Below are 19,420 nucleotides of genomic sequence, written 5' to 3'. Positions count from 1 at the left end.
GCTGACGGGGAACAGGCCCTTATAGTGACGGTATTGCCCTGACGTCGACGAGGCATCCCACCCCCGAGTCCCGCACTGCAGTGCCAGTTACTGTACGGCTGGCTGCACGAGTGTAGCATCACTGAGCTACAAGCTGAATCATGTCAAGAAGTCGAGAAGGCTGGGCATGACCACCTCCTAGAGAGCATACATACATCTACATACACAACTAAGAAAAGAGTTTCAACATCCAGGATACGATATGTGATGCATCGCTCGGCACTGGCGCATGCGTCTTGAAGTTTATGTAAGGGCGGAATTGTTGCTCTGATGATCATGTAATAATCATCCCACATCGGATACTGGGTGGGATACCAGTAAGCAGCAGCTGAACGTTCCAGCCGCGTGGAGCTGGGAGCTGAGCGATCAGCGACGTGAGACGCCGCGGGACACGGCTGACCAACACGAACTGCAGTGGCCAGAGACATACTTCAGGCCCGTGATGACTGTTAATAGGCACTGGCAGTCGGGTTTGAAACTCGATTCCTCTGCGATTCAAGGTGCCGATTGAAAGACCACCACCACTGCTACCTGGCCATCTTGCCATTTCAATCGTGACCGGCCGCGGTTTTCGCTCACTGCAGTGGCACGACGGCTTGTCAAGTCGAGTAGGTGCTACAGAGGGCTTCGTCCTCCAAGGAAGGAGCGAACGTGCGGTCGTTGTTACCTCCTCACCATCCTGACACTTCACTCAGAACTTGAACCTTAGTACATCTCCCTTCCATTTCGAGCCCGCTCAACCCTCATTCCCGCCGAAGAATCATTGTCTCGATATACCATCCGTCTAGCAATATGGGAGATTCGGTACGTAAATGTACCTCAGCCTTGTAATGCCCCACACAGTGCAGAGCAGAGCGGCTTTATTTAGAGCGCCAATAAATGGATGGGATGACCTGACTGAGCAATTGACTGAACTGACCCTGACTTGGGCACCAGCGCCCGACGCACAAGCACGCCGACGAAGACGGGCACTTTCGACGACAAGCAAGCGTCTTCCGCGACTGGATCTCGAAAGAACCAGGTGCCAAGTTCGCTCCCGAACCCAACCGTTACGCCATCTATGCGAACCTAGGATGTCCATGGGTAAGTAAAGAAGAACCTCAGAATATACACCAGGGAGGACATTGCAACTGACAATATGATCCCATCTAGGCTCATCGGACCATTCTCGTCCGCGGTCTCAAGAACCTCGATCCCCTGATCCAACTCATCCTCACCGACTTCGACCTAACGGAGAATGGATGGCTATTCACGGGCCGCAATGGATCGGCGGACAAAGACCCTTTATATGGGTTCACGGGTCTGAAACAACTCTACCTCAAAGCTGACCCAGAGTATACCGCTCGCTACACCGTGCCGGTCTTGTGGGACAAGAAAACAGAGACCATCGTCAACAACGAGTCCAGCGAGATCATCCGCATGCTGTATGACTCGTTCGACGAGTTTCTCGAGCCCCACGAGCGTGAGGCCAACAAGCCCGGCGGCGGCTTTTATCCGCCCCATCTACGCAAGGAAATCGATGAAATAAACGAATGGGTTTACCACACGGTCAACAATGGCGTGTACAAGTGTGGGTTCGCCACGACCCAAGAGGCCTACGACGACAACATCTATCCACTATTCAAGTCGCTGGATAGACTCGAAGCCCACCTTGCCGACCCGGCCCATCAGCCCTACTTGTTCGGCGAGTACATTACTGAAGCAGACATCAGGCTGTACACCACTATGGCTCGGTTCGACGTCGCGTATCACAGTATATTCCAGTGCAATCTAAAGATGATTCGGCACGACTATCCTCGCCTATCCAAATGGTTGCGAAATCTGTATTGGGACGAGTCTGAGCGGACAAACGGTGGCGTCTTCAAGAAGACCACCTACTTTGATGTCTATAAACATGGCTACCTGCGGGCAAGGTCCCGCCAGCTGTGGGGAGGCAATGACCAGGACAAGCCCCTCGTCATTCCGCGAGGCCCTCTGCCGGATATCGAGCCACTGACAGATGAGGAGGAACAGGAGCTCATCAACGGCACAGCGAAAAAACTCGTCGGCCTGGATATCGACACAAAAGGCAGCAACACTGTATCGAGCCCTTCGAGCCCAGACAGCTACAACCACTTTTCTGCCCAGGGCGCGAAGAGCGGCATGGGTGCCCTCTTCGGCGCAGACGTCGATTCGCCGGCATCCGATCTGAAATATGAGTCGGGCCAAAAAGGCGGCGATGATGACGCCGGCACTGGAGTCGATGAAAACGGCGAGTTCCATCCGCGCCGGGTCATTCAACACCGTACCGCGCACAGCGACGAGAATGCAAAGTGGTACAAAGCGGCGAAGAAGGCCGAGAAGAAGTCCGGGGCCCCGACCGTGCACTTAGCCTCATCATAAGTGATGTTATGCCCTGGAGATGATCTCCTAAGCTGGACCGTTGGATGAGAGGACATGTCATTGACACAACTGTAGTCTTATCATGACCGTGTTGGAGCAGGATTCGAGTGGTCAACATTATGTAACTGTACGCCGTTGCGCACGAGATCATCCGTAGGGGGTTATGGATGGACCCGATGTTACCGCACCGTCCACAAACTAGGCGTGTCACTTCATGTGAGCATGAAGTGATATATTCTCAGCTTCCATGGGTAGTCAGCTGATTATCTCGTTGTATCGATTCTCGAATGCCGCAATGCGCTCACCGAAGTCCGAATCTGTTGGCAATCTCGAGGAAACCGCCGGCTTCCTGTTCGATCCACATATCAACCCAACCGTCCGCTTTCGCCTTGGCGGTTTCCTCCCCTGACCACGATTCCTCTTTAGGCCTGTCAATGTAGATTGTCTGGTAACCACACTCGCGAGCGGCCTTGAGATCTCCTAGGTGAGCAGCGACCAGTGCGCACTCGTTTGGTTGCAGACCCAGCTTTTTCGCCGCGCCCAGATACACACTCGGATGAGGTTTATAGGCAGCAAAGTCCTCGGCGGATATGATGTGAGTATAAGGCAGCGAGCCATGTCTGGCCAAGTCCGTGAGCAGACTTGTATTCCCATTGCTCAGGGTGGCTGTCTGGAACTTCTGGTTCAAAAGCGCAAGGCCCGCGGACGAGTCGGGCCACGGGTCGAGAAAGTGCCAGATCATACTTATCTTTTGAATTTCTTCATCGGACCAAAGGCCCTCGAGGCTGTGGTCTACAAGAATCTTATGCAATGCCTCCACGTGGTGTTGGTCCACGGTCTTGAATTCTCCTTTCTCCTTGGCCGCGGCGGGGTCGTAGCTCCGGGTGAATTGATGGTATGATTCCCGCCATAACTGCGCGACAGCAGGCCAGGAAATGTCCGAGGCAGCGGTCCGTACAGTGCTGGGAATCGAGCGGGTGGAGGAATTGAGGGCTTCAGAGGCTGAGGCGGCTAGGTGGTCCGTCACCGTGGTACGCCAGTCGACGACCGTGCCGAAGACATCGGTGAGGAGGGCTTTTGGAGGATTGTCCGCCGACATCGTTGTTCCAAGGTGCGCCAGATAGACAGAAGATGCCTGGGGCCTGGAGGTGTGGACGGACGGAGGGGACGAATTCAAGCAGTAGTGTCTGTTGCAAAATTCACATGGGACTTCCCACGATTGAAAGATGTGGTACAGCAGTGACCGGAAGTAATGTAACTTACCCAATGGATAGAAGTCCGAACAATGGTGAGATGCAGTCTCGAAGCTCAGGCTGTCGAAGTTGTCGCAAGTCGAAAGCGTGATGACGTTCAGGCGGCGAGTTCGGAGCAGCGGTTCGAGTTCAGCCAATGACACCAAGTACCGCAGGTTGAGCCGAGGCAAGGACCGTGTGTTTCCAATCCAAGCCTGAGCATCCTCGCAAAGGGACGCTGCGCAGGCTCCAGCTGTCAAGTTGCAGCCAACGCTGCCAGTGGTGCATTGACGAGCCCCAGAGTGAAAAAAAAGAGTCCGTGCGTCCTGTCCGGGGTATCGGCATGCTGATCCTCAATCACTGCAGTTCTTTCGTTCGCTAAAGTGATAACAGGACGATAGCAAGACATGGATGGTCCTTCGTCGGAAGCTACAACAGCATGTCTGCCTGGTCCCATGCATGGCCCTCGTGGCGAACGGAAAGAGAGCTGTCAATGTGAGACGATGACACTCCAGCAACTTTATGGGACATTGGAGGCTTCATGAATACGAAGTGTCACGCCCTTGGTCGAAGTTGAATGGCCAGAAAGACCAGGGACGAAAGGAATCGAGACCACGCAGGAAATACGCGGACCTTGTCAACTTATGGACGCGGCAAAGCCACGCACCGCAGGTAGCGATATGTAACGGCGAAGGGTGCCGAAGAGTGTTGGAGGTAGACACCTTCGTGGAGGGTGTGATGAATTAAACAGCACATGCAGGTGACAGCTGTAGCGGAAGGTCCGTCCGAGATTTAGTCTGTGATGAAGCAGTTGACAGAAAATGTGCAATCAAAAGACTCGGGTACAAGTTGAACCAGAACGATGACCACCATCGCCTTCGAGCTCCGTCTAGATACGGTGACGAGTACGACGGCAGAGTGTGAGGTGCTCCTGGGCATGGATATCACATCCCCAGGGCGCAGTGGCTGCTACAATTCTGTACCTTGTAGGTACCAAGAGCCTTCCTAATCCCAGGGATGAGAAAGCTCCCGGGCCTCTAACTTCGCCCGCAAGTATGTGCCCTGCTAAGAAAATCGTATAAGAGCCTGCCCGCTGCTCTACTTCATTTGCTCCGGTCGTCCCAATCCACAGGGGGTTGGAGATCACTAGGCTCTTCCGCATCGACTTCAAAGGAAGTAGGAGATGTAACGGAATCAGTAGGATGTCCTAAGCGAGAGTAAATAAAGAGCAGGCAGTGTATAGGTAGAAAAGCACCCGGTTGGGGTTATCGATCAACCAAAAAGAGTGGGAACGGTTCATGCTGCAAGGCGACGAAGCGAAAGACTCCCGTACAACAAGTACCCAACCTAACCTCAGTACCTAGCTAGCTTATCTTGAAGCCCAAGTCATGGACCGGGTTACTCGAGTCTGATGCATCTGTCCCACATGTAAGCACTACGTTGTACACTGCAGTAAAAGCATTTCATCACAATATTGTACACGGGTCACTGCAATAACGTGCTGAAAACACAATATTCACTGCAGTGGCAGTGGCTCCCTGCCTTTCCGCAACTGATCATCTCCCATGTGAGGTTGACAGACGGCACGACGTACATGGATCCTTGATCAAAACGTGATAGACGTGGCACGGGGCACTTTGCAACTCTGAAATTTGAGTGTGGCCCAGCCTTTCAAAGTCTTCGCTCCACTGCTGGTGGTCACTTTACGGGCCGTGGGAGAACAGGTGGGTGTGCGGGCTTCGAGGAATCCTCCGATGGCAGGGATTGTGAAACACGCTTGTGCCTGTGATGGGATGCCAGTGTGAGGCTTTGCTTTGGTATGTCACTGCACCCAGGCACAGCTGGCTCATGAATAGTAATGATGCTTCATGCTTTTGGTCCTAACGAAACGTGGACGTGTGAGCAAATAATACAACTTGAACGAGGCATCTCCTGCAGAGACCAGCAACATTTTATGAGGTCCAATGCACTGCCCGCAGTGCGCTGCAAGGTCGGCTACAGGGGGATTTTAAGGCTCTGAACTAAGGTCGATGCTATAACACGGGCAAGCACTGGCACTGCAGTGTCAGTTCAGTGGCAGCTGCCCGAATGGTCGGCCCGTTTCCGAAGCTGCAGTGTGGAGGGACCGTTGTTGGCTCCTGCCGCCTGTGGGACACCTATATCTTACGCCTGCGACTTTACATCCTTTTACACTCGACACATATCTTACCACACCAGAGCCAACGCCTACACCGTCCTACTTAGTACAACTAGTATTAGCAGGACCCCTTCACTTGGGTCGCCAGCAGTGCTACTAACGAGCCTGAATATGCCCAATGCCAGTGGCCGTGGGTAAATTGATGCCCGAACCCTCACTTAGGGCCTTCGCCAGTACTAGCAGGTGCCCCAGTAGCCTCTCTGCCTGGCCCATGTCGGCTGCCTTACCAGGGGGCGCTGCACGCTTGACTGCAGTGCTGCAGAGCTGGTCGCGAGCTGGAGATGCGCGCATGCTGCACCGCACCTTCATTCTCCTCAGTTGTCTTCGCATGCTGCATCCTATGTCCTGGTGCTCAGGTGTCGAGACAACATGAGCGAGTCAAAGGATTCCAGCATTTGGCCTCGATGGCCCAGACTCAACGTAAAGTAGCCATCCGCACTTGGACGCCACCAAGAGCACCAACTCTCCGTGGATGCCGGTCTGTGGACGCGCCCTTGTCGAGGCTAAATGAGGCCCGCCCTTGGCCTCCTCCAACTCGGATGCGGCTTTTCCCTCTAGAGGCTCAAATTACTTTCGCTGCCTCACCTCATCCACTTGGCCCTGCAATCCCTGGCCACAAGCCTTCCTCGCCCGCTCGTAGCTACACCCCTGACCACATGAATCTCCTCCAGGTCCGAGATACCATGGAGCCCAATCATTCCTTTGCTCGTACCTGCGCCGGCGCCGGTCGATCTCCTCCAGGGCCCCGCCTCAGACGCGACCGAGACAGACCACAAAGAAAAAGAGCCAGAGCATCGCTCGATCAGGAGAGCGCCTGGGTAGGTCTTCCCAAGGTAAGGGTGCCGTTGTCGCTTTGATGTCAACGGGCTCTCGCTTCTGCCAGACCATTCTATCTTTGAAGAAGATGTACAGGGACTAGACAGGGACATCGGTCCAAAATTGACAAGCTTCTCCTGTCCATCTGTCATTCTTTCGTCAACGCCTGCACTGACCGTGTCGACGTGTGACATGACTTCTACCTTGTTGTTTTCCGTTGCGCCAATCTGCACCTTGCATTGAACACTTATTATGTAGGCCAGCCTCTACGCCAACAGAGCCAGTAAACCCCCTCCAGACAGAGGGAACGAGGTGATTGATCTGCGGTTGACGTCGTACCAGAGCAGTCTTCTCCAGAACATGTTGGCTGGTCCGTTCTTGAAGAGACGTTGAACGCAGTGAAGCTTTTGCTACCATCTGATATATTCCCCGGTCCGCCTTCACTGTTTGACCGGTGGAGCATGCCCTATGCAGGCTGGTGACTGGTTTGAGCCCTCTGTGGCAGAACGGCGGTCATCGAGAATGGATGCTGGAGCCAGCTATTCACTGCCATCGCCAATAGACACCCCTCATCGTTCATCTTCGAGTTCACAATCCATCCAGTCTCGCACGTGGAAAGATATGTCACCATCTTCTACGCCTCCCCCCGTGTCCGATGAGCGATCCCACAAAAGACGGAGTCGGGACTCGATTGACCCGGCCCTCGACGAGAAGATATCTCCTCTTGACCCTAGAAGATTTACCCCTACTCTTCATGCGTCGCTAGTCTCGGAGATTTTGTCGCTGCGACGGGATCTCGAGGTTCGCACGAATGACATCGAAAAGTTGGAGATCAGTCTTCACGCGGCCCAGACTCAAAATGAGGTACTCAGCGACAGTCTGCTCCAATCCAACAAGGAGACCAGGTCGGTTAAGCGGCAGATGCAACTTCTTGAGGGTGGGACGATGTCAGCAATCAATGATTTGACAAAAGAACGAGACGACGCGTTGAATGATGCCTCTGAACTGCGCAGGCGCCTGGAGCAAATACAGAACCGAGCCAGGAATCAAGAAGAAGCCGCAGACAAAACTCGTGAAATGTGGGAAAAGGACAAAGAGTCATGGCTGATGGAGAAACGACGCCTCGAGACCAAAGTTCACATTGCTGAAGGTCGCCTCAAGGTTGTACTCAGCGAAGTTGCCAATGCTCAGCAGCCAGCGCCCCCGGCCTCGCCAACAGAGCGTGCTCAAAGTCGCAACAGCATTGCAGAGAGTCCCAGCAAGAGCTCCATACTAAATCGAAGGGGCCGGAGACATAGCGCCGCCTCAGTGAACAGCGACGGTCATGGAGGTCGAGTCTCGGTACTCAGCTTCCACAACGGAATGACCGTGAACCTGGCGGATGAACTCGCATTTGATGAGCTCGAAGAGGACCTAGCTCACCCAGATGATGTCGAAGATGGCCGCATCTCTCCGGATGCGCTCCCCGAAGAGCAAGTCCGACCTGCCTCGAGTCTGTCGTTGAAGGCTCGAAGAGTACTGGGGCTGTCCCTGGATCTGAGTGAGATGGAACGCAACGACAGAGGCAGCGTGAAATACGTCGATACAGCCATCCAATTCTCCCCTCCCCCGTCTCCGTGGCCGACGCTTGACACAGGCTCGAGGCTGGACTCTTGCTCCGGAAATGACGGCCGAGTCACCAGCAACTCAGATTACTTCAGTCCCATGGAGAACACAGACATTGTGAAGGAGAGGCCGCCACCTGTCATGGTTTCATCGGCTTGCCAGACGATTGAAGCCCTTCCCAGTCCTCCTCTAACACCGGCGAAAATCGGTACCACTCTGGCCACGATACCTGAGAATGTCCCGGACAGACCTGAGACGGCAACGATCGGTACCCAGACCGAGTCAATGGTACTACAGAATGACAGACATGGTCACAAGCATTCTGAGAGCGAAGAAACCGTGGATTTTCATGTTCCATTGATCACGATCATTCCCCCAAGATCGAGACCTGCCACTCCTGAAACCACGACTGTTGTCCTCCCCCCTAGAACCAAGAACGCGACTACTCAGGTAACAGCCCAATCTCTCGGTGGGTATCAGTCGACATCCGTGCAAACAGAAGAGATTCGCGTCGATCAGAGAGCCGGTGTCCCACCCTCCGAAATGCCTGCGCCAGCGCCACCATTGGCAATCGAGTCTCGGTCACGACTCTCGTCGCAGGCCGTGCCTGCACCAATCCTGCGAACGAGGGGTCCTCCTCCGGCTCCCCCCTTTTCTTTTAGGCATGCATTGGCTGGGCCTTCGAGAGCGTCTGCACCCCCTATGAACGATAACGGGCCCCTAGCAAGAGGATTAGGGTCAAATGCTCCTCGGCCTGTCCGATCGAGCAGCATGTTTGCAGGGTTTGAAGACGATAACAACTGTTATCGGGATAGTCGGTTTGAGGAAGACGTCATGCAAGAGGACGACATATTCAGCCGCCCGACTGCTCGATTTGTTCTCAAATCTGGCAGAATGGTCGCCCAAGATTCCCAACTTGAAAACATAGGGGAGAGCCTGGCAGCGAGCGCAGGCGAAGCAGCAGCCCTGGAAACCCTTCGGTTGTCCGAAGATGGCCTACCGCCTGGCGTTAAGGCCATTCTATCCCAGTCACGAACAAGCCCTCGTCGGGGAACGCAACGGCAGAACATGAGCATGAAATTGAAGAGGGTGCCCTCGGCGAGATCGAATAATATGAGACGGGCAGCCATGGTTTCCAGTGGAGCTGCCGCTCATCGGTCATCGCATTCCCAATCTACCACCGGCTCTTTTGACAGCAGCAACCCTCCTCCTTTCCCGGTGCCTTTGCGGTACAGTTCGGCAAAATTGGCGAAATCCGCCAGTGAAGGTGGGAGAAGTTCACCTGGTAGTAGCAATGCCTCCCCCACGAAGAGACCTAGACAGCGACATGCCAAACCCATATTGAGGAAAGCCAGATCGGGACCAGCGATCTCCCCTCACTCTCCAGCCCGTCGACCGCGGAGTCGGTCGCCACCCCTTGACCCACGAGTCTCAATTGTTCCAGAGATGCCCAGCTTTCAGATGCCGACGACCACGGCGCCCCGGGATTTGGCTGCACTGTCCTCAGATCTTTATGAAGCAAGTGCACCTCGCCCATCCATCGCTACTGGACCGGGTCGGAAGGGAATCCACACCAAGACGAACTCTGACGCGGTTTCGATGCACCAGACTTCGGTGGTAGATTCCATTGCACAGACAATGGTGGGAGAGTGGATGTTCAAATATGTCAGAAGGCGCAAGTCATTTGGAGTGACTGAGAAGAATGACTTCGACGCAACTAAGACGGTGGAAGAAATATCTCAAAATGTGACGAACAATGGAGTCCGTCACAAGAGATGGGTTTGGCTCGCGCCTTATGAACGCGCTGTTATGTGGAGCAGCAAACAGCCGACTTCTGGTACAGCATTGATGGGGAAGAGTGGTCGGAAATGTAAGTGATGCGGGTGTCTTCAAGGTAAACTTGCTTGCTAATGTCAAGACAGTGACCATCAAATCAGTCCTTGACGTCAAGGATGACAATCCTCTCCCCAAGGGTGCCATCCCAGGTCGGAATTTCAATCGATCCATTCTCATTTTGACGCCTGAACGAGCATTAAAATTTACAGCAACCTCTCAGGAGCGGCATTACGTTTGGTTGACAGCCTTATCATTCTTGTCCCATTCCCCTCTGAGCGTGAATGAGCTCACGGCTGTACCACCACCACCACCACCTCTTCCCGAACACGAACCATTGGAGCAGCCTCCACCGTCTCTTGCTGGTTCGCTCCGACGCCGGCCGATACGGGACTCGATTCGGATTGCGAAGAATGCCGTCAGAAATGGCACTGGCCCGAGATCATTCACCACCGATGGTTCATTACCAGTGAGAGATTCTCGACCACCCACTCGAGACTTCTACGATCCAACACAGGACCCTGCTTTACCTCCTAACATTCCCCGACATTCACGAAAGCGAAGTAACACAGCCCCACGAGCACCGCCAACTTCCTTTAGAAGCTTTTCCACCAAAGACGGCATTGCCAGCACCGCAGGTCCCGGGTCGAGTTACTCACAAAGTGTACATTCCACCGCAGTGTATTCGTCTGACCGGGGATTGTATACCCCTAGTGCGGGTATGCAAAGCATTGTGAGCAGTCGGAGGGGTAGCGAGGCAAGTGCTTCAGGACGTCCTCCTATACCCTCCTTGCTGATGGACAACGCCCAAAACGCGACCATGAGGATGGATGCTTTCATCGAGAACAAGCCTTCAACCTCATCGGGTAGGCCTTCCTTTAATGTCATGCGGACAGGTCATTCAAAGAAGAAGGATATGGGATACTGGGGGTTCGAACAGGGCAGAGATAGCATCAGTCCTGTGGACTCGCTGCTTCTCGGCGAGATGATGGCAGCGGGTTCCTCCACTCGCGGCAGTACCGAGTCAAGGGACCCTTGGCGAGGATTTTAAAACGTTCTACTACTATGTGCCGAAGCGCATATGTTCAGAACAATGTGCACGCCAAACGGCGAAAAATTTTGTACCAACAATGGGATGGATGACAGTACGAGAATGGACCTGATTTGAAATCTGTACTTCATAGCCGGCTTCTTGAGGGGATCAGGGCTGTGACGGGCACGTCAAAAAGGCCGGAATGAGAGGCGCAACTTGAAGGTTTTGTGGACCACCAGACCAGGGTATATTGGAGTTGAAAAAGCGTTGCAATTGTATCTGTTCCTCATATCCCATGATTTGAAACTGTTAAATGGACCGGATGAAGCGCTCAAGCCGGATACTGGGAGTGTGAGGTCTGTACTTGCGTTGCCCTGGGATTGAGAGTGCTATAAACTCAGTACTTTATCTCATGTAAACATCACAAGAGAGAATCCCGGGACAAGGCTGCGGAATTGTAAGGATTGGAACTTGAACTCGGATGAGGTTCTGATAATTGACAGCCTTGCTTAATAATAAGCGACGTCTTCCCCCGCAGCCTGATATCCTCCGAACCGAGTTCAGTTCGTCATTTGCAGTGGATGCCGTGCTGTGCTTGAGCGTCACTACTACCAAACTGCGGTTCCCTCCACAGACAGTACAACTTACAAAGTACAACATACATCTTCCACGACCTGAAACACATTTGTACTCACCAACCTCTTTCTCGATCAGCGTGCAGCGAGATCATCGTTTTCTGCGTTTTGGCCCCCGTCGCGGAACACATTCATTCAATCCAGATTCGACTGGACTTCAGTCGCCCAACATGTTGATCAAGTGAGAAAGACATCCCTAGCCCCGATGCTGTTGCCGATGCTCCTGTCTCCGTGTGCATCGGAGTCGTTTGGCCGTACAATACAATAAACAAAGGAGAAAAAGGAGAAGACAACCTTGACTGACGCTTTATCTTTGGCGAGGCCAGAGTGCGGACGTTGACCGGAAAAGAGATTGAGCTCGACATCGAACCGGATTACAAGGTACAGCACCCACCTGCTCTTCACACCATCTCATCCTCTCACCGAACCTCCTGACGGATGGACGGCATGGGAGTGTGTGGCTTTGAACTCCCCTTGAGGGGAATGGATCAAGCCGAAACAAAAACGGACGGGCTGAATAGGGCAAATAACATAACAGGATAGAGGACACGATGTGCTGATAATTTTTGGGATTGGTAGGTCTCGAGAATCAAGGAGCGAGTCGAGGAGAAAGAAGGCATCCCTCCTGTTCAGCAGCGGTTGATTTATGGTGGAAAACAGATGTATGTGGCTACCTTACATCCCCAATTGAGTTCCACCCTGGGTACCCGAAAAGGAAGTGTTCTAAGAGGCTCACGACTGTGTTATCACAGGGCGGACGATAAAACAGCTGCAGATTATGGTCTCGAAGGAGGGAATACGTTACATTTGGTGCTGGCGTTGAGAGGAGGAGACAGCTTATGAACCACTTGTGTGTGCGTGCGTGCTGCTCGTGCGGTATGGCATGGCCGTGTGGGATGCTGAGGGGACCGGACCGCCGACAACTTGAAGTTCGTGCCCACCCACCGCTTGTCAGCCTCGGAAAGATCAGCCTGAGATACTCATGTACTGTACTGTACCCTGGCTGCAGTTCTGTCATTGTCTCGTCCACCACTGCATCGATCGACGCGACCCCGAAACTACATAGATGGTCCACTGGCAGCAGCACATGCACGAAACGAGATTAGAATTTTCGACACAGTCACATCACGAACATGAACAGCAAGTCAGGGGAACTCGGTTGCTTGGAAGTGTGCAGCAACTTTCAAAAGGCATAGGCATATCAGACAGCACGGTTTTGGGTTGCAATCCAGTCAAAATAACAATACCATTCAGTGGACTCCGAGTCGTCTCCGTGACATGGAGATGGCTGAGGGCTCAGATAGACCAGAACCTTTTACACATTCAAGGGCGATTAGGGACAGGCAATGCAGTGGTTTAGTTTTGATCAACAGAGAAGCACATTTTCATGATTGTGCAGCACACCACATCCTGTGCGGTGATTCTGTGACATATCATTCCCGCCGTGGCCTGAAGACTTGTTATCTATTCTCCAGATATCATCACTGCACCAGTATCATCTCGCTCTCTGTATCTTGGATGACACTGTCCGTATCATTATCATAATTATCATTTCCACTCATCACTTCCAGATCCGCCCAATTTCAGCACTATCACTGATGTCTTCTCAAGACTCGATTCATGGCGATGGCCGGCCTAAGATACTGCCGGCGGCTTTGTGACTGGCCTCTTCGACGACAGGAAAAGTGAAGGAGCCATTTTTCGCTTCTTCATTGGTGGTTGTGTTGTCGTATTCAGCCTCACAGGACTGGCCGAAGTTTGTTGTCTGACGTCCTCATTACTCACCTTTCGCATTTTGCGAGGTGGTTCTTCCATGGCATCATCCGGTCCGTCGTCATCCTCCAGGAAATCGAGAGTGAGATGATTGGCACTCCGAGTCTGGCTCTGTGCCATTGTTGAACTTGTTGTCGGGACAGGGGTCTTTCCGGCCTTCAACGCACGCAGTCTGGCCTCACGATCCCTTGTCAGATCGTACGAGTCGTTTGGTTGTTGTGGGCGTGGTGCGTGCAGGGGAGGTCTCGAAGTTGGGATGGGTCGACGAGACGCAGCGGGAGGAGAAGTTACCGTCACAGTCTTTGCAGCAGCGGCGGCCTTCTGCTTCAAGTCCTCGACAAAGCGCTGCGGCGGCGTTATCACGGGCGTGGCTCGTTTCGGCAACTCGTGCATGGGCCGGTTCATCCGGGAGGCCTTCGCATCGCGAGCCTCCTTGCGGATCTTCTCCATGAGCGTCATCTTGTTGGCGCCCTTGCTCCCCGTCCGGCCGGTCACGTAGTTGTTGAAGATGCGCGCCCGTCTCGAAGGCCCGTATGAACCGGGGACTCTGTTCGCGATCTCGACCACATTCTGCTCTTTTTCTTTTTTGATGTTTGCCAATGCCGCTTTTAGCATGGCTTCGTCGGCCTTCGAGTCCTGCTCTGCCTCAGCCTTCAGCTTGCGGTACACTTTGTACCAGTTCTTTGGGTCTTTGGGCTCGTGAGGCTTCAGGTGCCAGTCTGGGATGTCGCGTTTGATGAAGTTTAGCCAGAGTTCGGCGTCTAGTCCTATGATTTGGGGAGAGGCTTGTTCGATTTGGTGCTGTAGAGTAGAACATTGTCAGTCAGTAAAATGACGGAAGGGCTTCCATACACTGGCATCCTTCAGATGGGGAGGAGGCATGTGTCCGTATGTGACTTACCAGTTTCTCGGGGTTCTCAATCTTCATAAGGACCGGTCGCACGAGTTCATAGTCGAGGTCTCCGATGTCTGTGATCCGAGCACTGTATCGACCGCACGCCCGGCGGGCCATGGCCAAGAGACTGTCGGCTGGCATGGTGAAGAGATTACTCTCTCACCTTGATGTCGGGATGTTTGGAGCAACAGGAGTTGAGGTCGGAGAAAGAATTGTATTGTAAGATTAGGCGACTCAAACGCTTTCTCCAGTAAAGTAGAGGGAGGTCGTTTGGCAGCAGAGTTGTCTGAGGTAGAAGAAGGGTGCCTATATACTTAGGCGGTGGAATGGTGTTGTAGTCCGACTACTCCTTTGGGAAAGTGTCAGATGCGGATGCGGAACAATTGTAAGAGTTCAAGTTGGAGTGAGCTTCCAAGGTCCATGTGAATCGAGTCGCAGAACAATAGGTCCTCACCAACTATTGTCCGCCAAACTTGAATAGACCGGACCTCGTGAATTATTTATATTATTCCTGCCAGTGTCTGCCATTATTCACCGCCCTGATCAGCCATTGTCACCCGGCAGCCTGAAGTGATTCCCCGCGGACGCCTTAACTTACAGGAAAAGCTGCAATACAACCTGGCCTAGCCTCAACACGAACCGTTCTAATTTATAACACTACCACCGGTAACAGGAAATATGGCAAAGTTTACTGTGCTGGATCAAGCTGAAGAAGGTTAGAGTTTGCGCGAACCATTCTCTCTCGCGCAAAACCTGACGATCTCATGAAACTAATTGTTCTTTGGCTTCTAGACAAACTTCATGCCACGCGACTTTTGGGCATCGAAGAGCGCCCGTTCAAGCGTCTAAGCAAGCGGCTTCTAGCCCCAACGACTCCCATCCACACGTTTCTCTCGCGGCCCAGCCCCTCCGAAGAGGGTGGCACAGAAAATGAAACAGAAACAGAAAGTACAGAACAGTTTCTCCAGGATATCCAGCGGTTCCGCGAAGACGTGATTCTAGACTTTGCCGCGTTCGAGAGCAGCATTGCACGTATCCAGCTGCTGCGAGCGGCCAATGAAAGAGAGCGGGAACGTTACGCGGCAGAAAGGCTCAAGATCGAAGTCACGGCCGCCGAGGTACGAGAGAACACGGCCAAGCTCCGCGTCCAGCTGGACGAGGCACAGAAGACGCTGGCGATCCGCAAGACGTACGATGTGCTCGCGGATAAAATCACCAGGAACCCGGCTCTCAAGCCGCGTGACGAACAGCACGTCAATATTGAAAAGCTCAAGGCCGAGATTGAAGAGTTGGAACGCGAGGCTCAGGAACACACGCAGGCGTGGCTTGAGCGGCGCGAGCAGCTGGCGAAGGTCGTTTATGAAGGTCAGAAGTTGAGAAGGCTGATCCGTGACGAGAAGGAGCCGGAAAAGGACGATACGGAACATGATGAGGATCATGATCATTTGTTGGGAGGCGTGTCCGGAGGTATTGGTAGAGATGGCCTCTCAAACGCCGGTACGCCACGCCCTGTCGATGATGCTTCTACCCCGTTGGCTGCCGCGCGTGGAAGTGGCGTGGGAACTCCTGGGGGTGCCACGCCTCGTCCTGACAGAGACGAAGACGTTGATATGGACGCCGGTCCTGGTTTGGAGACGGGAGATGGAAACAAAAATGGCCCGGCAAATGTTGTCATTGACAAACCCGGCGACGATATGGACACCAGTTGAAGGGCCTCTAGCTTATCCCATCTTCCAAAATAACAAAACAAGGGACGACAAGACATGGTCCCACGATTGAGCCCTCAAGTGAAAGGGTCTACCAGCGAGCTGAAGAAGGCGATCTTGTGTGAGCAAGAGGGTCGCGCATTCAGGAAGTCCCAGAGCTACAACCTGGTGGATGGCCGAAGCCAGGGGATTAGACCCGTCCCAGCTCACTCACTCACGAGCAAAAACGGGGCCAATTGTCATCTTTCATGGATATGATTGGATACGGTCGCTGCTCATGAGGTCTTGTACTCAATTCCCCCTCTCGTGGCCAGCAAGAAGATGCAGTGGCACGTATAAACGACATTGGACCGTTCTCGAATCAAAGGAATCCGAAGCTTCATTTGGATACAAGCCTTCATGGAGCATGTAGGACAATAATAATGGGAACTGCCTTAGCAGTCTCCGGTATGAATACTAGGTACCGGCCTCAATACGAGCACTGATGAAACCTCCAATTGGACGCCCTTGGTGACAATGGTTCTTGGTGAATTTGATTTTGTTCATGTTCCTGCCACCTTTTGAGGTTGACCCTTTGACTGCTGCTTTCCTCGATTTCCATTGCCGTACCTAGGGCTGCTTCATTGCATGTGCCCCAATCCGTGCTCAGGAAGCAAAAGGAGACATTCAAACGCTTTGGAATGGCAATGCTTTACTCCTTTGCAACCAACCACCTACTGCTGTCCGGCAACCGGGTCATCCTTTTGCTGCTCCTTTGCCTGTTTCAAGACTTCGACTGCCTTGTTGCGTTCCTCTTCGTTCGTGGCCGTGTCCTATAAACCCACCAAACCGAGATTGCTAAGATTAGAAAATGATTTTTACTGAACGAAAGAAACAGAGAACTGGGAAGTGATTTGCATTCGCGACGGCACGAGGTTCTTTCCTATTGAAAGGGCTTGCGGGATTCGACAGGACGAACGGAGCGCTGGCAAGGGCAAGGGCATGGCGAAGAACAACATAATTGCAAGCTCGAAACGTAATGTAACGTACCAGGTAACTCTCCAGCTTTTCTCTCGCGCTGGTGATTCGCTCTCGGAGCGTAGGGATCATGGCCTTGGTCTCCTCGAGAGCTTTTTTCTGAAGACACAAGGTCAGCGAATGTTTGCGGAATAACATAAGTATATGCGCGTGGCAAAGAGAACGGAACGGTGTAGGTGATAAGCAAACAGGGCGTCTTGATAGGCTACCCGGGTTGCCGATATTGAGGCCGTCGAACATTGGAGCCAGGGTTCATCACCGCGGTCCGGGAGGGCAGTGCAGGCACAGTATGTTGAACCATACCTATATCTTGTATAGGCACGTTACATAGGTAAGTACCTAGGGACTGGACGGCACTAGGGGACCAGGGATTTTAAGGCAGGGACTCCAAGGCAATGAATCCAAAGAAGCGTCGAACCGAACAAAATAAGAGATGATAGATGATGTTGTACGTACCTCCTGCTTCAGTTGAAACTCGCGATTCCCATCGTCGTCGTCCCCTGTACCCTCCTTTTCCAACTTGGCGATGCGGGCCTCCTGCTGCGATTGTTCTTTGTAGTACGATGCTTCTTCCTTGAGAAGTCGCTGGAGCGACGAGATGGCGATCTGGAGTTGAGATGGAGGAGCCATGCTGGGAGTCTATTTGCTTGGGAATCCTGTTGGTGAGTTGCTGGTTCTGGCTTGCACGACGGATCAAGCATCAAACAGAACTTGTGTCTCAATGGCCTGAGTCGTTGAGGAGGGCTTGTTTATACTAGTATTAATCGAGTTGACGTCGGTGATGTTGAGGACCAACTTGAAGGGAAATGAAAAATAAAGTTGTAATGACCGAGTGATGGTTGGACTTTACATGGCCGTTGCGCCGAAAGATTCCAAAATCGTCACTGTCACGCTGGAATAAATTGTGAATGTGCCGTGAGGGCTTCTTCACATGCACACGAGCATTCACTACCTACCCCAGGTACCTAGATTGCTACTAGTTAGATATGTCCTCCTTATATTACAGGTACTTCTGTGCCACATCTGTCGTCACTAGGCGTTGGTGCCCTTGAAACATAAGACAGGAAAGGACCCTAGGCGGGCGTTGGGTTCCAGAAGGCCATTACGAATTCTACGCTGCGAGTGGACTGCCATGAATTCGGCAGGGCGCAATTATGGATGAGTACAGTACATAAGACGAAATCATAGCTCGTTGTTCAAAATCGTGTTCGAGTCAACTATATACCAACCTCAATCTCCACCCATATACACTTGACGGTTGTTGTTTCCAGCAGACCCAACTCGCTCTCCGTCCTGAAGCTCACGTCCCGCAGTATGGTGTTAACATCAATCTCGTCTGCACCCAAAGGCCTGGTTCGTGTTCTGGCCGGTATTTCTCCGAATGACGCTGCTTGGGTGGCAGAAGGATCTGTCTCCTCACGCCAGCCCAGCTTCCATTTTCCAGTCTCCCCTGTCGGGTCGTGGTCGGGACCAGGAAGGACAAAGGCTCTCTTCAGCCAAGATTTCTTGTTCATACGTGGTGGGAGTTCGACGGTGTCGTGTTGTGTTTCGCTCTGTATATGGGGCATGAGATCGTTGATTCTCGATCTGGCGAGCTCAGGAGGAATCCCATCGGTGCCCGTCAAGAGCCACAACTGTTGCCGCAGTATCTGATCCAGCTCATGGACCACGGCACGCTGGGTCCAGAAGGAAGACCGAACGTCGTCCCCACTAAGAACAATAACGCTTGTGGTGGTTTCGCTCGTCAAGGGAGGTGCCACGATGTTCTGCCCAGTTACTTCACCGCTTGTCCGAAGACAGTCCGAGGGCACAACCGCGATGGTAAGCTTGTTATATGCATTTGAGAGATATTGGGTGAAACAAGGAATTATTGAGTTCGCTACGAGGTTCGCAATACGTCTCGTGCGTTCCTGGCGTATTATGGACGGACCTGCGCCCGACTTCTCTCGTGACGTAGGTTGTAAAGCAGGTCTTGCTGCGATGGATTCTTCATAGCTCGGCACAGGATCTGAGACAGGATCAGGAAACTCCCAAGGATTTGTGGTAGATTTTGACATCGTGGATTGTTGACCACTCTGTGGTTTGGATCGGGACCTTATATCTAATTGATAAGCGCTGCCTATGGATGCAAGGCAGGAGACACAGCAGGGCTGTTGCGCCTCGCAGGGGTGATGGACCTCAAGAAGAGGGTCGTGACAAGCCGAAACAAGGGGGCAAGCGTCTCAGCCTGATAGTGCTCATCAGTTACGGGCGGGTT

The 19,420-nt window shown here is 52.8% G+C and overlaps 7 protein-coding genes across 7 annotated transcripts; 3 read left to right on the top strand and 4 right to left on the bottom strand.

Annotated features, from left to right (window-relative positions):
• The first annotated feature begins 6 nt into the window (after window positions 1-6).
• Window positions 7-2,885, top strand: HMPREF1120_07461 (glutathione S-transferase). The gene is made up of 3 exons (XM_009161686.1): window positions 7-843; window positions 976-1,122; window positions 1,192-2,885. Exons 1-3 carry the CDS (start codon window positions 832-834, stop codon window positions 2,419-2,421), a joined length of 1,389 nt encoding a protein of 462 aa, XP_009159934.1. The 5' UTR covers window positions 7-831; the 3' UTR covers window positions 2,422-2,885.
• HMPREF1120_07460 (2-haloacid dehalogenase) lies at window positions 2,723-3,520 on the bottom strand (the record flags this gene model as incomplete). The annotated part of the gene is made up of 1 exon (XM_009161685.1): window positions 2,723-3,520. One exon carries the CDS (start codon window positions 3,518-3,520, stop codon window positions 2,723-2,725), a length of 798 nt encoding a protein of 265 aa, XP_009159933.1.
• A 2,351-nt stretch (window positions 3,521-5,871) lies between these two features.
• Window positions 5,872-13,333, top strand: HMPREF1120_07459 (uncharacterized protein). The gene is made up of 5 exons (XM_009161684.1): window positions 5,872-10,141; window positions 10,194-11,953; window positions 12,099-12,153; window positions 12,352-12,434; window positions 12,525-13,333. Exons 1-2 carry the CDS (start codon window positions 7,135-7,137, stop codon window positions 11,153-11,155), a joined length of 3,969 nt encoding a protein of 1,322 aa, XP_009159932.1. The 5' UTR covers window positions 5,872-7,134; the 3' UTR covers window positions 11,156-11,953; window positions 12,099-12,153; window positions 12,352-12,434; window positions 12,525-13,333.
• Window positions 13,334-13,407: 74 nt separating this feature from the next.
• On the bottom strand, window positions 13,408-14,581 carry HMPREF1120_07458 (uncharacterized protein; the record flags this gene model as incomplete). The annotated part of the gene is made up of 2 exons (XM_009161683.1): window positions 13,408-14,346; window positions 14,447-14,581. The coding sequence occupies 2 exons, from the start codon at window positions 14,579-14,581 to the stop codon at window positions 13,408-13,410; spliced, it is 1,074 nt and encodes a 357-aa protein (XP_009159931.1).
• A 211-nt stretch (window positions 14,582-14,792) lies between these two features.
• On the top strand, window positions 14,793-17,208 carry HMPREF1120_07457 (uncharacterized protein). The gene is made up of 2 exons (XM_009161682.1): window positions 14,793-15,155; window positions 15,233-17,208. Exons 1-2 carry the CDS (start codon window positions 15,119-15,121, stop codon window positions 16,147-16,149), a joined length of 954 nt encoding a protein of 317 aa, XP_009159930.1. The 5' UTR covers window positions 14,793-15,118; the 3' UTR covers window positions 16,150-17,208.
• HMPREF1120_07456 (tubulin binding cofactor A) lies at window positions 16,860-17,793 on the bottom strand (the record flags this gene model as incomplete). Its single annotated transcript, XM_009161681.1, has 3 exons — window positions 16,860-16,958; window positions 17,176-17,262; window positions 17,620-17,793. The coding sequence occupies 3 exons, from the start codon at window positions 17,791-17,793 to the stop codon at window positions 16,860-16,862; spliced, it is 360 nt and encodes a 119-aa protein (XP_009159929.1).
• A 587-nt stretch (window positions 17,794-18,380) lies between these two features.
• On the bottom strand, window positions 18,381-19,220 carry HMPREF1120_07455 (uncharacterized protein; the record flags this gene model as incomplete). The annotated part of the gene is made up of 1 exon (XM_009161680.1): window positions 18,381-19,220. One exon carries the CDS (start codon window positions 19,218-19,220, stop codon window positions 18,381-18,383), a length of 840 nt encoding a protein of 279 aa, XP_009159928.1.
• Window positions 19,221-19,420: the final 200 nt, after the last annotated feature.

This window comes from Exophiala dermatitidis, assembly GCF_000230625.1.
Source record: "Exophiala dermatitidis NIH/UT8656 unplaced genomic scaffold supercont1.6, whole genome shotgun sequence".
Taxonomy (NCBI): Eukaryota; Fungi; Ascomycota; class Eurotiomycetes; order Chaetothyriales; family Herpotrichiellaceae; genus Exophiala; species Exophiala dermatitidis.
This window is presented reverse-complemented; position numbering and strand designations above follow the sequence as displayed.